The following is a 17,824-nucleotide window of genomic DNA, read 5'->3' as shown; positions in this document are numbered from 1 at the left end:
GTACTGACACCCTCTCCTTTCTTCCCATCAATAGATTTTGGGGGGCAGATTTCTTGTTCAGTCCCCTGAGAGTGTTTTCACTCTTTCTCTTTCTCTCCAGCTACTTTCAGGGAAGTGTTGTTCTTTCATGATTGTGATGGACCGCGCTCTCTTCCTCTCTCTTTTCCCTGTCCTCTCTCAGCAAAAACAGCTCCCTACCCTCCGTGGCTTTTCTCTCCCCCGGTCCACCTCTCCACACTGTGTACCTGCTGAGTTCTGTGGCTCAAGTTACGCAGATTGTTGTGTTGATCCTCAGCTCAGTTTCCTAGGTGCTTGACATGGTTTGGTCCTGATCTAGCTGCGCTTCAGGGATGAGGCAAGCTCAGGGTCCCCATGCTGCTCCACCGTCTTAACTCCCACCAAAACAAATCACTGACACAGACAACACCAGAGATGAATCTAAAACACGTATGCTGAGTAAAAGGAGCTGTGGCAGAACATATGTTTCAAGGATGGCTGAGACATAGATTTCCCGCCCCACACGATCTTATTACAGTGTGACTGATACATCTCCCACCAAAAGCTTAGACTGAATCTGGGCAGGGTCTGTGATTGCTTCAGTAACAGCATTTGGTGGAAGGGAGGCTCTGTGACCTCTGTGACTTCACTCGGCTACCGATTTAGAGAAGAACTGTTTTAAGTTGCCTGCAATAGACTTTTCCCCATAGGACCCATGTGAAGGTGAGACACAGACAGACACTGAGATGGCGGCCATGTAGTGCAGGGATACTCTGGACACATTAACAAAGGAAAAAAAACAACAACATTACAGATAGCCACACCTATACTAAGTACCCTTTTTGTAAATACTGATGTCACGCATTAGCAAATGTGGCCAAGGAGCTCAATTGTAATTTGAGCAATACCTATCAATTCTCCCTTACTCTGTAGGGATAAAAAGGTAAGGTTGAGTGAAAAAGTCGAGTTATCTTGAAATCTTTCTCTAGTGTGCATGTGAAACCAGCGACAGACAGGATGCGTTCTTTCTTTGGACCTGAGTTTTTTTCCCCAAGCTTTTCAGAATGCCTTCTTGATGTCAAACAAGCATTTTGAATGATTGTTTTAAATAGGCTTACAAAAGTAGTTTTTCTGGAGTGTTCAGTGGCATCCAAAATGCTCACCATTAACTGGCAGATTTTGCATTATGTCTTTAAGCTCCTTTTCAGTGAGGTCCATGCCCATAGCTCCCAAAACTTCACCCACTTTACTGGAATCAATCTTCCCTCCTTATGGAAAAAGAAGTATACAGGTAACAGTTAATGTCCCTAAAATGTGGGATAAACCCTCACCTCGAGAGGATGATGGTTATCATGTTCCTCCAAAAAACCAAAGCCTGATGAGATCTTTACAGGAGGACAGAGTCAATAATAAGAGTTCGAGTTTGAGTTTATTGTTTTAATTTTAATCTTAATATAAGCACGCCCAGTATAAAAACTGAAAGGTGACAGAATGACTTCTCAGAGAATTCTAGTAGGGTGATAACAATTCCAGCTTTTCTAACCACTATTGTCTCATTTTCATTGTGTTCGTTTTTACAATTAACGTCTAGTTACGTTAAGGCATGCTGTTTTTCCATTACCATTTAAAAATTTTTTTAATTTAAGTAAAAAGTAAATCAGTATCAGTGAAAATATTAATAGTAGTACCAATAGTGTGTGGATTTGGCAGAAATCATGAAGGTGGTATTCGGAACCTTGCTTAGACATGACCTTTTTCCTGGCCTGCTCCCTGTCTACCTATTCAGTCCCGTGTTCTTTCAGTTTCTTGGAGACTTTCTAGCACTCTCTTGCTCTCTTGGTCTAAATGTCAGATTAGTAGTCCTTTGTTGCTGAATAAACTAACTGAAGAGGTGCTAATTTTCCCTTTACTTTTGCTATGTAGCCTGGGCTCTGATAATTTCTACTTCTGTCAAAGTTTGAAAAATCCCAAGAAAGCATAGGAATTCTTTCCAAGTTACAACATAAAAGATGATCTCCTAAAGAACACGATCATCTACAAAAGAAACAAAAGTATATAATAATGTGTTAAGTGGCAGAGTTGACAATTTAATCACAAGGAATTAGTCTAAATGCCAAACGTGATGATCTCAGACTGATTTGTGTTTTGTTAAGTTTCTCCCTTACCTTTAAGAAACTTTATACCATCCAGCAACCTTCTTCGATAGACCTTTCCATCTGTAAGGAAAAGGACTATTCAGATCACAGAAGAGCCATGTGGAACTTCATTACTGTCTAGTAAGAAATCAGCAATTTCAGTAAGACATCTTTTGTGAACTGCCTTAGAAATTTTCTGATTTAGTGGCAAATAATGAAATTATAAGGGATGGGGATACTGACATTCTGCCATTCTGAAAAATATCTTTTATTTTTCTTTTGTGATATTTTCATTTTCCCCTATTAGATCACTCCTTTCTCTTTTTCTCATTTATTCTGGATTAAATTTTACATCTCTTGATAGACTCAAAAGTTATAAGTAATATAACTGAATCCTGATGATAGGAGTCATGATGATACAATGGTTACTTCTCAAACCAAAGATAAATTTGGCACAGAGAAAATTTTAACATATAATAGTCATTTAAAATTATGTAACATGAATCATAAACTTATTTCTGACAAGCAATAAGATAGAGACAATTTTACAAGTTTTCACAAGTTAACAATACACTTCCCTGTATGACTACATTTTTATTTAAATACTCGCTATCAACTGGCAGATTTTTCACCAGTTGTGAGAGTTCTTTATCTGTGAGTTCTATTCCCATGTTTCCTAGAACTGTTTCCATGTCATTGACATCAATTTCCTCTCCTTTAAAAGGACAGAAATGGTAACATGTGAGATTTTAAAGAACCATCTAGTTATTCTAAATAATAATGAAATCTCTTATTGCTGTTTAATTATTAGCACCAACTACTCAATCTGTAATAAAGTCAAATGAGTCCCGTTTGACTGTAGTTATGGTAAAATATTAAAGTGTTTATTTCCATAACTTTAGTAATAATAGAGACAAAATAACAGAGTGCAGAGTAATGCATTTCATAATATTCTGTTGTGGGAGATTACTAGTAGGTAATAAAACTTTAGTCTCTTTTTATTGCACTAATATGTGTTTAGTAAAAATCTGGAAAAAATGACATTACAGGGCCTAACAAAATATGGCACTATGTTTTGTTGTTAAAGCATTGACAAACCGGAGAAAGACAAATACTTTCTGATTTCAGTCATATGTGGAATTTAAGAAACAAAACAGATGAACATAGGGGAAGGGGAAAAAAAAGGGAGAGGGAGGCAAACTCTTAACTATAGAGAACAAACTGAGGGTTGATGGAGAACAAACTGAGGTGGGCAAGGGATGGGCTAAATGAGTGATGGGTATTAAGGGGGGCACTTGTTATGATGAGCACTGGGTGTTACATAAGTGATGAATCACTAAATTCTACTCCTGAAACCAATATTACACTATATGATAACTAACTAGAATTTAAAGAAAAACTTAAAAAAAAAAGAAAACCCTGAAAAACCAAAGTCCAGGAAATCAGTTTATTAAAAATTATGCCTAATTTATTTACTATTATTTTTAATGCCTCTTTATTTTGAGAGAGAGTAAGCAGGGGAGGGGCAGAGAGAAAGGGACAGAGAGAATCCCAAGCAGGCTCTGTGCAGAGCCAGGTGCGGGGCTTGATCTCACGAACCGTGAGATCATGACCTGAACCAAAATCAAGAGTCAGACATTAACTGACCGAGCTACCCAGGTGCCCCAAAATATCATAATTTAAAAGGAATATAAAGTAACAGGGAAGAATATAAAATATGTGTAAAGAATCAGAATCATATGTATTTGGTAACTTTTTCCTCACCTGCAACAGCTTCTACTTTCCTCGTCAGTTTTTGCAGATCAACTTTCTTAGAGCCTGTACGACAAAGTTTAATCAGAGAAGAACAATAACATGGACTCAGAAAAAAGATACACAGGACAGGAGGTTTTTTTTTTTTAAATCTAAGATTTATGGTTCCAGAAGATGACCAAGGAAAATAATTCATTAGCAATGAGGACCAAGATTTAATAATAAATAATGAAAAAAAATCTTAAATGGTTTTATTAAATAATAAAGATGAAAACTGTCAAAGTTTATTTCACCTAATATTTAAGAAAATTCAGGTTATAACTATTCCATGATTCTTAGAAGAAACAATGAATTCAATGCCGACTGTTACAAGTGTGTTGGGATGTGATTTTTTTCTGAGCAAATTAGGTTATTGTACTCCACAGCTTTTGAACTTTGAAATGAGACATATAAAAATAACCTTTACCAAAAGATTGACTTTGTTCCAAGAGGTCCTTTAAAATCTTTTGAAATTGAAAACACTGTATGTTGAATGTCCTATCATATTATTCATGTACATATTATTCATGTACAATTTTTTTTCTTCAATTATTAAATGTTCTAACTCTGCCAGGTCCACATTCGTTAGTGGCTTTGTGTGATTTGAGTAATCCTTCAATCTTACTTTCCTCACTTTTTAAAATTATGTATCTCTCAGTATTCGTTAGGATTGTTATCTTGTGTTAGCACATGTTGATGCAATGGGCAGGTAGAGACCAGTGTTAAGCAGTGAGGGATATTTGATAGGAACTAGTTACTTAAATGGTCAATTTAGTGATCCGCTGAACCTAATTGGTAGATAAAAACATAGCCCAAATCCTGTCATTTTACCACACCATTTGTATACATCTTTTTAAAAAATTTTTTAATGTTTATTTATTTATTTATTTGTTTTTTTAATTTTTTTTTTCAACGTTTATTTATTTTTGGGACAGAGAGAGACAGAGCATGAACGGGGGAGGGGCAGAGAGAGAGGGAGACACAGAATCGGAAACAGGCTCCAGGCTCTGAGCCATCAGCCCAGAGCCCCACGCGGGGCTCGAACTCACGGACCGCCAGATCGTGACCTGGCTGAAGTCGGACGCTTAACCGACTGCGCCACCCAGGCGCCCCTAATGTTTATTTATTTTTGACACACACACACACACACACACACACACACGCACACACACACACACACACACAGAATGTGAGCAGGGGAGGGGCAGAAAGAGAGACAGACACAGCATCCGGAGCAGGCTTCAGGCTCTGAGCTGTCAGCACAGAGCCTGATGCAGGGCTCAAACTCACAAACCGTGAGATCATGACCTGAGCCGAAGTTGGACGCTTAACCACCTGAGCCACCCAGGCACCCCATGTATTCATCTTAAATTAAACACAAAATAAATTAAGCTTAAAAAAGTAGAATTTAAAACATACTTTGTGTAACAGACTAAAAAAAAAAAAAGAGCGTTTAAGAAAAGGTAAACGTCCCTTCTTTTACCTCTCCTCAGCTTCAGTACCTCTCCTATTACTAACAGTTTTGTGTATAGCCTTCCAGAACTTTCTTATGTTTATAAAGTGTATTACATATATTTTTTAAAAATTGTAATACTATACATATTTTTCTGTTAACTTTCTTTGTTATAGTGACCAGAAAAGAAAGCATCTCAATATCTATGAATAGAGAAATGAGGAATGGCTGAATAATTACATTTCATTTACATTTGTAAATAAAAAAGGCAGATGTTACCACTTTACACTGACAGATTCCTCAGAATGTGCCAATCTACACAGGCTCCTCTTTACACGGGACATACTGCATTATCAAGATTTGACACATGGAGCTTTCTCCTGAAGGCACAGACAGGTGTGTGGCATTTCTAGGTTTTAGTTTTGAGAACCCTGTGTCAATGACAGGTGCACTTAGTGGCTGTCAAATCTTCATATTCTTTTATAAGCGAATAAGCCATCCGGCTCAATGGTCAGAACACAGAGAGGACTGTATTTGGCAGGTACACACAATGGCCTTGGCACTGAGGAGTGGAGCCTCTCATGGATGATGTTCTGCACCATGGTGTGAATGGCAGTGATATATGGATCAGCGAGAAAAAATAAAAAAACCACATTGCAGATCCTATTTTTGTAAAACCAGACAACAAAAATCCCTCCCCTTCTCACTAGCATCCACCCATAGTCCAAGATGTATAAAGAAATAGATGAGAGGTTTTATTTTTTTTTTTTAATTTTTTTTTTCAACATTTATTTATTTTTGGGACAGAGAGAGACAGAGCATGAATGGGGGAGGGGCAGAGAGAGAGGGAGACACAGAATCAGAAACAGGCTCCAGGCTCTGAGCCATCAGCCCAGAGCCTGACGCGGGGCTCGAACTCACGGACCGCGAGATCGTGACCTGGCTGAAGTCGGACGCTTAACCGACTGCGCCACCCAGGCGCCCCGATGAGAGGTTTTAAAGCAACAAAAATGAACAGCCTTTGGGGCACCTGGGTGGCTCAGTCGGTTGAGCATCAACTTCAGCTCAGGTCATGATCTCACGGTTCCTGGGCATTGGGCTCTGTGCTGACAGCTTGGAGCCTGGAACCTGCTTCGGGTTATGTGTCTCCCTCTCTGCCCCTCCCCTACTCACATTCTGTCTGGCTCTCTCTCAAAAATAAATAAACGTTAAAAAAAAAACAAAACACACAGCCTTTTTCCTCCCTGAGTTCTTCTGCAAGCTATTCAAATGCCTTCAGGCAACAAATAATTTAAACCTTCGAAACAGTCAAAATTAATTCTGCAAGCACAACATCTGTTTAAAATCACAGTGTTTTCTATAATGCTCACCACGCAGAAGATCCTTTAACAGATTCAGTTCCTTTTCTGTCAGCTTGACCTCCATGGCTTCTAAAACAGGATCCAGGTTATTTACATCAATCTTCCCTCCTTGAAAACATGAAAAGGAAAGAAAAAATGGAATGAATACAAAATATTTAGAAAAATTCATGAACGTATATTATTATCTTCAACTAACAGACATGAATGTTTTCCCCCTTTCCCCCAGTTTTATCTTATTTAAAAAAATTTTTTAATGTTTATTCATTTTTGAGAGACAGAGAGAGACAGAGCATGAGCAGGGAAGGGGCAGAGAGAGGGAGACACAGAATCCGAAGCAGGCTCCAGGCTCTGAGCTGTCAGCACAGAGCCCGACGCGGGGCTCAAACTCACGAACTGCAAGATCATGACCTGAGCCGAAGTCCATCGCTCAACCCCCGAGCCACCCAGGCGCCCCTCCCCCAGTTTTATTGAATAATTGACATATGACAGTGTATAAGTTTAAGGTGTACAATATATGCATATATATCCACTGCAAAATGATTACCACAATAAGGTTAGTTAACACATCTGTCATCTCACATAGTTACATTTTTGGTTGTGTGTATGGTGAGAACTTTTAAATTTACTCTTTCAGCAATTTCCAAAAATATGATAGTGTTGTTAATTATAGTCAACGTGCCTTACATTATATCTCCAGAACTTACTCCTCTTATAGCTGGAAGTTTGCATCCTTTTGACTACCTTCACCTATTCCTCTCCCCAACCCCCTGCCTCTGGCAGCTACCAATCAGGTCTCTGTTTCTATGAGTTTGGTTTTTTAGATTCCACCCATAGGAGGTATCACATAGTATTTGTTTTCTTCTGTCTGACTTATTTCACTTAGCATAATGCCCTCAAGTTTCATCCTTGTAAATGGCAGGCTTTCCTTCTTTTCTGCGGTCAAATAATATTCTATTATGTATTATGTATGTACATATATATATATATATATATTCTATTTTCTTCATTCATCTGTCAAGAGACATGTTGTGTCTTTGTCTTGGGTATTGCAGATAATGCTGCAATGAACATGGGGGTGCAAATATCTCTTTAAGATAGTAATAGTTGGTGCTGTTACATGAATATACTGCTAAAAGAGAATGACTTCACAATCTAGCATAACTGCTAAAATTTTCGAGCAAAGAACAAAACGACAATATATATGTACAGCTCTTTACAAGCTGAGTTACAATTTAAAGAGTTAAAAGCAGGGGCACCTGGGTGGCTCAGTTGGTTGAGCGTCCAACTTCAGCTCAGGTCATGATCTCATGGTTTGTGAGTTCGAGCCCCACATTGGGCTCTGTGCTGACAGCTCAGAGCCTGGAGCCTGCTTTTGGGTTCTGTGTCTCCCTCTCTCTCTGCTCCCTCCCGCCCCCACTCGCACTCTATCTCTCTTGGTCTCTCTCTTAAAAATAAAAAAGCATTAAAAAAATAAAAAAAATAAAGAGTTAAAAGCAGAGTTAGAATTAGAATTTGTTTCCTCAAACGTTAAACATACAGGCCCAGGAAAAAGTTAGGTGGGGCAGGGCTGAGCAAGTGTAACTAAAGAGCAATAACCAGTAATCTCCACCAAGAAGTAGAAATTATAGTCCTTTCCTAAACTCTTACTCTGAGATTGTTTTGTTTGCTTCTGCTCACATTTTGGAGTAAGTCCCAAACCTTCTTCCTTTCTCCTTGCCACCTTCCTCCCTTGCACACGCCTGCCTGCCTGCCTGCCTGCCTGCCTGCCTGCCTTCCTTCCTTCCTTCCTTCCTTCCTTCCTTCCTTCCTTCCCTCCTTACTTTCCTTCCATCTTTATTTCTGTTCATATAATTGTTTCTTCAGAGAAAGCTTCAAAAACACAATGCAGGGGCGCCTGGGTGGCTTGGTCGGTTATGCGTCCGACTTCAGCCCAGGTCATGATCTCATGGTCCGTGAGTTGGAGCCCGCGCGTCGGGGTCTGTGCTGACAGCTCAGAGCCTGGAGCCTGTTTCGGATTCTGTGTCTCCCTCTCTCTCTGCCCCTCCCCCGTTCATGCTCTGTCTCTCTCTGTCTCAACAAATAAATAAACGGGGGGCGCCTGGGTGGCGCAGTCGTTAAGCGTCCGACTTCAGCCAGGTCACGATCTCGCGGTCCGTGAGTTCGAGCCCCGCGTCGGGCTCTGGGCTGATGGCTCGGAGCCTGGAGCCTGTTTCCGATTCTGTGTCTCCCTCTCTCTCTGCCCCTCCCCTGTTCATGCTCTGTCTCTCTCTGTCCCAAAAATAAATAAAAAACGTTGAAAAATAAATAAATAAACGTTAAAAAAAAAAAACCACAATGCAGTAGAGAACTTTTCATCTAAGATAAAGTAAGGATTACTACCAGCAAAAACATAGATGTGGTACAAGAAGCAAAATAAGGTGTTATATCCTAGTGATATAAATTTAATGCTTAAGGATATTTCATATGCCTCATCTTTGTGCTTCTTACTCACTTTTATTATACTTCACATCCTTCAGCAACCTGCTTTGAAACACCTTTCCGTGGGCTGTAAGAAAAAGTACAATTCAGATCTCCAGAAAACCAAAACATTACAAATTATATGATTGTAGAAAGATACATTTCAATGATTTGCTTTAAAAATGCATTTATTTTATAGTTATACGACGTGGACATTTAAAAATATAAATGTTTGTGGTGCCTGACTGGCTCAGTCGGTAAGGATCTGACTCTTGATTTGGGCTCAGGTCATGATCTCCGTCATGAGACTGAACCCCATGTCAGGCTCTGTGCTGAGTGTGGAGCCTGCTTGAGATTCTCTCTCTCTCTCTCTCTCTCTCTCTCTCTCTCTACCCCTGCCCTGCTCATGTGCTCTAGATAGATAGATAGATAGATAGATAGATAGATAGATAGATAGATAGATAGAGATAGATAGATGTTTTCCACAGTGACAAACTTACCCATTCTTTGGAATTACAGACATTTATTAAACTCTCCCATGGTGCCATTCTAAAAAATACATTAAAATATTTCTTCCTTTTTATTCTACTGATGTCCTCTTTCTCCTTCATTATGTTTCCTTGCTCTTATTGCAAAACTAATACCAATCTGAGAGGATAGTATTAGTCACTCAGATTACTATATGGCAATGTAGTGATGAATTTCAGATTGTGTTCCACGAGGTAATGAAAGAATTTCTTTTCAAGTCAGAAGTGCCTTTCTCTATTAATTTATGGCATTTTAAGACAAAACTGTACTACTAAAAGATTAAGAATGGCTCGCACTGACCCATAAAGTCAGGTTCCCTGGAAGGCATGGTGGCATTTATGTGGCATTCACTTACCATCAAGGAGCAGTGTTTTCCTCAGTTGCTTGGCCTCCTTGTCTGTAAGCTCAATCCCCATGTCTTTTAGAGTATTTTGTAGGTCCCTGGAATCAACCTTTTCTCCTTTGAAAAGACAGAATAGTTACAGGTTAAACTATTAACGGACAATCTGATTATTTAACATGATCTAAACATTTACTTTTGCTGCTCTAGTCCTTACTCTGATACCAGAATGAAAAGGAAAGATGGAGTGAAAGATTTTCTAATAAAAAGAGTCAAATGCTAAATAAAAAATAGAATTTGTCCCTCGATATTAGCAAATGGGATGTATCCCTAACACTGGGAATGATATCACATAGTACAGAAGCAAATCTGGTCATATAATTATCCAGAAATAAGGTCAAGAGACGGTTAGTATGATACAAGACACAATTAACAAAGTGTGACATATTTTACTTTACTTTGTTAAAACTATGTAATTAGCTGTTGGTAATGGACTTTTATTTCTACAGCTCCACCCTGCTTTTGCTGTGATCATCTAGGTTTGGGTGTATAAATAAGAGCCAGGCACTTTTACTGAAAAAAAGCATCAAAGAATATATGACTTACAATGAAGAAATAGTCCTTTTGTTTTACTTATAAACCCAGATAATGTTAGATTAAGATGTTGATCAGTAGATGCACATATTTATCAAAATGAATACTGAAAGTATGTGAATCTGTAAAGCAGTAGTAGAATTTTGAGAAAATGCTATTAAAATTTTTAGTGTAAACCACAATTTGTTGCAAATCATTTATAACAAATTCTTGCCTGTAAAAGCTTTCACTTCATCCTTCAAAGTTTTCAGAGCAACTGTATTATCAACTGTAACAGAAAAAACACATAACTTGAAGCTCATAAAATGATATAAAATAGCATAAGAACGCTCTCCTCCCCTTCAGATTATAACAGCATTTTGTTACTGGGCATTTTGTTATGCACTTTAAATAGCCATTCAGCAATTCAAGCTGATTCAAAGAATATGCTTGAATATAGAACAGAAGAAAAGATTTAAAATATTAAAAATATACTTATTTAAAAAATGTAAATTTGACTTTCTATTTCATAAAATATCAACTCTTGAATTTGATAACAAAAAGATGAGATTCAAAAGCGGCCATTTTGGAAAGGCAAACTTTGTTGTCCTCAGAACTTCGCAGACTCTTCTAGTGGCCATGCCACCTGTGTCCAAATACTACATTCTCAACTTCTTTGTCAGTGTTCTTGTCCCATCTACAATCTGGACCTCTTCTGCGTAAAAAGTTCCCTCGTTCCATTCCTTTCATTGCTAACGGTACATAACACCTAAAGCTCAAAATCCAATGGTATCTCACGTGCTCACCACTGACTGGCAGGTTTTCTTTCAGATCTTCAAGTTCCTGGTCTGTGAGCTTGATTCCCATGTCACCTAGAACGGTTTCCAGGTTTTTGATGTCAACTTTCCCTTAATCAGAAAGAGAAAGGCTCGTGAGGGAAATTTAGTGACTCTAAAAAAGTTATTTTTAGATTATTTTTTTAAGAGAGTAAGGGTCTTCTTACCAAGACTTGAAGCTAAAATTTTATTACCAAAACACGAATACCACAAAGCCCAACTCTGGGCAAATATTTATAATACGGAGTACAGTAACAGAATCAACATGGCATTTAAGGTTAATGGTAAAATATAGTCAGTGTTCCAATGGGAATTTAGGTTTATAGTGACTTTGTGCTCACCTGTAATAGCTTTCATTCCTTCCATCACGTCATGCAGATCAACATTCCCGTTTGCTACAGAAGTCCAAAAGAGACATGTAATCAATGACATGAGCTCAGAAAAAGATACACTTTGTTTTTAGAGTATAATAAAGTCCAGCTAAATTTGTCTCACAACATAATTTTAATTGATACCCCTTTAAATCGAAGATCAAGATAAATAGATCCTGAATGCTACCTTTGGTACTCACCATCAACTTGTAGGTCTCCTGACAATCCAGCAAATTCCTCGTCTGTGAGCCCCATTCCCATATTTCCCAAACTAGTATGGAGGTAATTCTTTTTAATCTTCCCATCTTAGGAAAGAGACAGTAAAGCAACACTTGAAAAAAAAAAAAGTTGTATAATAGTAAAATTTAAAAATGTTTTTTAGGAAAACTATTATTAACTTCAATGACCACATATTATTAAAACAAAAGAAACAAAAGATAAAATATATTTCATGCCTCTGTTATTATTACACTTTGACAAGGCTGAAATCCCAAATAGGCTTTTCCACTTAAAGACTCAAATAGAAAGTCAATGGAGTCAGAACCGCATTTCCTTTAGTCTATTCTTGTGGACAAGCCTACAAAGTAAGACAAGGTTAAGGTGCTGGAACAAACAGAACTGCAGACCACTAACTTAATTACTCTGCATAAAAAGTAGGGTTCTTTTTTGTTTACTGGCTTGACTTATTAGTGATTATTGTAGCTGACCATTGCTTTTCAATAACAACCAGGGTTTTTTGTTTGTTTTTGCCAGGGTTGGTTTTTCTTCTTGAGAAAAAGTTGAAAAAAATCTAAGAAGACAGTGGACTTCCTGCCAAGAGAAAGTGTATATTAACAGCAGGTAAGATGTAGTTACGCTGGGAGAATTATAAATAAAAGCTTATATAGGGCCAAGATTCATGCTTGGATGGTGTACCTGGAGACCTAGATAACATGCCTTATAATTTCGTTTTTTACTTACTTTTGAGAGACTTCATAGCCTTCAGTAGTCTATTACGATATAACTTTCCATTGGCTGTAAGAAAAGTCATAATTCATGTAATGGTAGAATGAATACGAGTTTCACAAAAATAGCATGAACTGAATAATTTCAGAAGCAGAAAATGCAGTCTTGTATCAACATACAAAAATCAACTGTATTGCTATAGAGTTGCAACAAGCAAATGAAAAGAAAACTTAAGAAAGCAATTTCATTTACAAGAGCATGAAAAGCATAAAATGCCTAAGAATAATTTTAACAAAAGAAGTACAAAACTTATACTCTGGAGACTCTAAACCACTATAGAAAGAAATTAAAGAAGACCTAAATAAATGAAAAGACATCCTATGTTTATGGATTGGAAGACTTAATACTGTGAATGTAACAATATTCCCTAAACTGATCCACGGAGTCAATACATTCTTATAAAAAATTCCAGCTGGTTTGTTTGCAGAAACTGATGAGCTGGTCCTAATATTCATATGATAAAGCTCAGGCTCCAAAAAGCAAAAGTAATCTTAAAAAGGAAAAAGAAGTAGGGGACTCACACTTTTGAGTTTAAAAACTACAAAGTGACAGTAATCAAGACAGGGAGGTACTGGCATAAAACTAGATATATACATTAATGGAATAGAATTTACAATCCAGAAATAAACCTTCCAATGTTTGGTCAGCTGATTTTTGACAAAGGTACTTGCACATTCAATGAAGAAAGAACAGTCTTTTTAATAAATGGTGCTGGGACAACTGGACAGTCACATGCAAAGAGAATATTCTTTTGGATCCCTAGCTCACATTTTATACAAAAAGTAACTCAAAATGGATCAAAGACCTAATTGTAAGTGTTAAAACTATAAAAATGTTGAAAGAAAACATGACTGTAAATTTTCTTAACCTTAGATTAGACATTTTTTTAATATATGACACCCAAACACAAGCAACAAAAGAAAAAGTTATACCCTGGACATCATCAAAGTTAAAAATCTTTTGTGCATCAAGGAACACTGTCAAGAAAGTAAAAAGATAATTCACAGGACAGGAGAAAACTTTTGCAATCATGTATCTGATAAGGAACTTCTATCTAGAAAATATAAGGGACTTGTATCTAGAATGTATAAAGAACTTCTACGATTCAATAAGAAGAAGATAACCAAATTTAAAAACGGATGAGGGTTATGAGTGGATTTTTCTCCAAAGGAGGTATACGTTTAGCCAATATTCACATGAAAAGATGCTTAACATCATTAGCAATCAGGGTAATGCAAGTCGAAACCAGAATAAGATACCACCTCATACCCACTAGGATATTATCAAAGGACAGAAGTAACAAGTGTTGACCAGGATGCGGAGGAACTGGGACTCTGATACACCGCTGGTGGAAATGGAAAGTAATGCAGCCTCTTTGGAAAACAGCCTGCACTTCCTCAAAAGGTGAAACACAGAATTACCATATGACCCAACAATTTCTCTCTTAGGTATATACCCAAGACAAATGAAAATATATATCCATGTAAAAACTTGTACATGAACGTTCATAGGAGAATTATTCATAATAGCTAAAATGTGGAAACAATCCAAATGCGCATCAACCAACGAATGGATAAATAAAATGTGTTATATCCATAGAATAGCCTATTATTCAGCAGCGAAAAGAAACAAAGTACAGTTGACTTTAGAAAAACAGAGGTTTGAACTGTGCAGGTCCATTTATACGTGGGTTTTGTTTTTTTTTTTTATAGTATAGCACTGTAAATGTATTTTCTCTTCCTTATGATTTTCTTAAATTATTTTTTTAATGTTGATTTAGTTTTGAGAGAGAGCTGTCAGCACAGATCCTGATGCAGGGCTCGAACCCACAAACCGTGAGATCATGACCTGAGCTCAAGTCAGACGCTTAACTGACTGAGCCACCCAGGTGCCCCACCTTATGATTTTCTTATTAGCATCTTATTTTCTCTGGCTTACCTATTGTAAAGAATAGGGTATATAATACATATAACAACAAAATGTACGTTAATTGACTTTACGTTACCAGTTAGGCTTCTGGTCATCAGTAAGCAATTAGTAGTTAAGTTTTTGGAGAGTCAAAAGTTATACACAGATTTTCGACTACACAGGGAGTCAGTGCTCTTAACCCGTGTTGTTCAAGCGTCAACTGTATTAATACATAACAGGACAGAGATAAACCTGGAAAACATTATGTTAAGTGAAACTAGTCACTACGGACCACGTATTATATGATTCTATTTATGTGGAATATCCAGAATAGGGAAACTGATGGAGACAGAAAATAGATTAGTGGTTGCCCAGGGCTGAGGGAGATGGAGAAATTGGGAGGTGACTGTTAATAGGTATGGAATATCTTTCTGGGATAATAAAAATGTTCTAAAATTGATTGTTGTGATGAATGTGGTGAATACATTAGAATTCACTTAATTGTATGCTATATTGGGTTACTTGTACAATATGTGGATGATAATTCGGTAGTACCATTATAAATATTTCACTTATGGGGTGCCTGGATGACTCAGGTGGCTAAGCGTCTGACTTCGGCTCAGGTGGTGATCTCGCAGTTTGTGAGTTTGAGCCTCGCGTCAGGCTCTGTGCTGACAACTCAGAGTCTGGAGCCTGCTTCGGATTCTGTGTCTCCCTCTCTCTCTCTGCCCCTCCCCTGCTCGTGCTCTATCACTCTCTGTCTCTCAAAAATAAATAAACATTAAAAATTTTTTAAAAAATGTTTCACCTAAAATTTTCATCTTTATATAACAGTGAAATTAAGGAAGAGAAGGCTTTTTCTTTTTTTTTAAAAATTTTTTTTTTTTCAACGTTTATTTATTTTTGGGACAGAGAGAGACACAGCATGAACGGGGGAGGGGCAGAGAGAGAGGGAGACACAGAATCGGAAACAGGCTCCAGGCTCTGAGCCATCAGCCCAGAGCCCGACGCGGGGCTCGAACTCAACGGAGCGCGAGATCGTGACCTGGCTGAAGTCGGACGCTTAACCGACTGCGCCACCCAGGCGCCCCGAGAAGGCTTTTTCAATATGATAAGCTGGTCCCCTTGAGTGGGCCTACTGTACTGTACAAATATCTCTTTGCTTTCTTTTTAATTCTGACTTTTATTTTTAATTTCTTCCATTGCTCGCTTATCTCTCTCTTTTTCCTTCTTATGGTATAAGCCCTGAAGGGAGACAGTAGACATTTGTTGGCTCTGATGGCAACTTACATCTGAGGAGTTGCTTGGCTTCTAAAATAAACTCTAAACGACACTTACTGTTTTAAGATGTAGCTTACATTTTAGTTTTTTAAAAATGTTCCATCATGTTTGAGAAGAAGTGAAAATTTTCATGCAGATCTGCAAAAATCTAATTTCCTTGGAAGCTCCCACAGACACTTGTATGACTCACCATCAATTGGCAGTATTTTCAGCAGCTTCTCTAGTTCCTCATCTGTGAGCTCAATTCCGAGATTTCCCAGAACATTTTTTAGCTCACTAGATTCAATCTTCTCACCTTTGAAAATAAGAAATTTGGTATACATCTTCATTTCAGATAGCAGTAATAATTTCTTTTTTTTTTAAAGTTTTTAAATGTTTTATCACTTATTTTTGAGAGAGAGAGCGAGTGGGCGAGGGGCAGAGAGAGGGAGACACAGAATCTGAAGCAGGCTCCAGGCCCTGAGCTGTCAGCACAGAGCCTGATGCAGGGCTTGAACTCACAAGCTGCGAGATCATGACCTGAGCCGAAGTCGGACGATTAACCGACTGAGCCACCCAGGCACCTCCAGATAATAGTAATTATTTCTAATGAAAAAAGTTATTTTAGGATAATTAATACCATCTCCTTGTTTTCAGACTGAAAACTACAGTAATAAAAACAAACAAACATTTTCAACTACAGAATCAATGTAGATGATAGGTCAAATTTATTTTCTTAATGTGAACAAGAGAGTCTTCTAAAATCAGGACAGACTACTTTCAGAATGAAATTTGATCTATTAGTTAGAAAAATAGATGCTTATATGAATTTTTCTTTGAAAAAGTATTTTAATTTAAAAAATAAGAATTATATGATAAATACAATAAATTCATTACTTCCATCAATTTTAGGCTTCACTCTCTAATTTGCTGTGCCATTCTATACTGTGGTTATTAAACACTGGTGAAGTGAATTACATTATTGGCATAAACAACAGAGATTGTAGAATTTGAAAGCAAGAAATAGTATGGTAATTTCATTGCAAAATCAGATAATTTTATATCAATACATGTAACACTAGAAGCAAATATTTCATTAATAAATATAGAGAAATGTCAGAATTTACAAGTCAGTGATGAAGTACCAGGAAATATTAGCAAAAACCAAAATTTAATGTAGATAATTGGAATCCTAATTTTATAGTAACTTTTCAGTCACCTGTAAAATCTGTGATGTTTTCCATCAGTGTTTCTAGAGGAATTTTCTCATCAACTATAAGAGAAGATAAAATCGCAGTATATTATAGATCCCATATATTATGGATCTCATATATCATATAGACTTCAAATATTACATTCTAGATATAATACAAAAGTTTGTGGGAAAACATGGGAAGAACTATAACAGTTGCACTTAACTATGTGTCAGGCCCCATCATAATTGCTAATATTTACTTAAACAAATATTTTTGAACACACTTTTTAGATTATTATTCTAGTCCACTTTTATTCTAAGACAAGCATGAATAACAAGAAAATTCTAAACATGAAAACCACGCAATCGCAATGGTGCAGTTTGGCCTATAATATCTCAAATTTATTTGTGTTAGTAAGGGGAGGTTACTTAGAAGTGAATGTGTCTAAAGAATCTGCATTCTTGTATTCAAAACTGGAAAGACTCAACTACTAAACATGATACTTACAGAGAACATAAAAGTCATACATATCACACATATAGAAAACTGGTTTAATTTTGACTTTGTTAACTGGATACTCATAAACTCAAATGACATTCTCTGTGTTTTAGTC

The 17,824-nt window shown here is 37.2% G+C and overlaps 1 protein-coding gene across 1 annotated transcript; it reads right to left on the bottom strand.

Annotated features, from left to right (window-relative positions):
* Window positions 1-919: 919 nt before the first annotated feature.
* On the bottom strand, window positions 920-17,283 carry LOC147571471 (uncharacterized). Its single transcript, XM_086696355.1, has 15 exons — window positions 17,235-17,283; window positions 16,227-16,331; window positions 12,803-12,856; window positions 12,043-12,147; window positions 11,813-11,866; window positions 11,442-11,543; window positions 10,871-10,924; window positions 10,078-10,182; window positions 9,229-9,282; window positions 6,747-6,845; window positions 3,897-3,950; window positions 2,743-2,847; window positions 2,163-2,213; window positions 1,161-1,265; window positions 920-924 (listed from the first exon to the last, which is right to left on the bottom strand). The coding sequence occupies exons 1-15, from the start codon at window positions 17,257-17,259 to the stop codon at window positions 920-922; spliced, it is 1,077 nt and encodes a 358-aa protein (XP_086552481.1). The 5' UTR covers window positions 17,260-17,283.
* Between the last annotated feature and the right edge of the window lie 541 nt (window positions 17,284-17,824).

Source organism: Puma concolor, unplaced genomic scaffold, assembly GCF_028749965.1.
Source record: "Puma concolor isolate L17-30 unplaced genomic scaffold, mPumCon1.1.hap2 unalloc_scaffold_26, whole genome shotgun sequence".
NCBI classification, from domain to species: Eukaryota; Metazoa; Chordata; class Mammalia; order Carnivora; family Felidae; genus Puma; species Puma concolor.
This window is presented reverse-complemented; position numbering and strand designations above follow the sequence as displayed.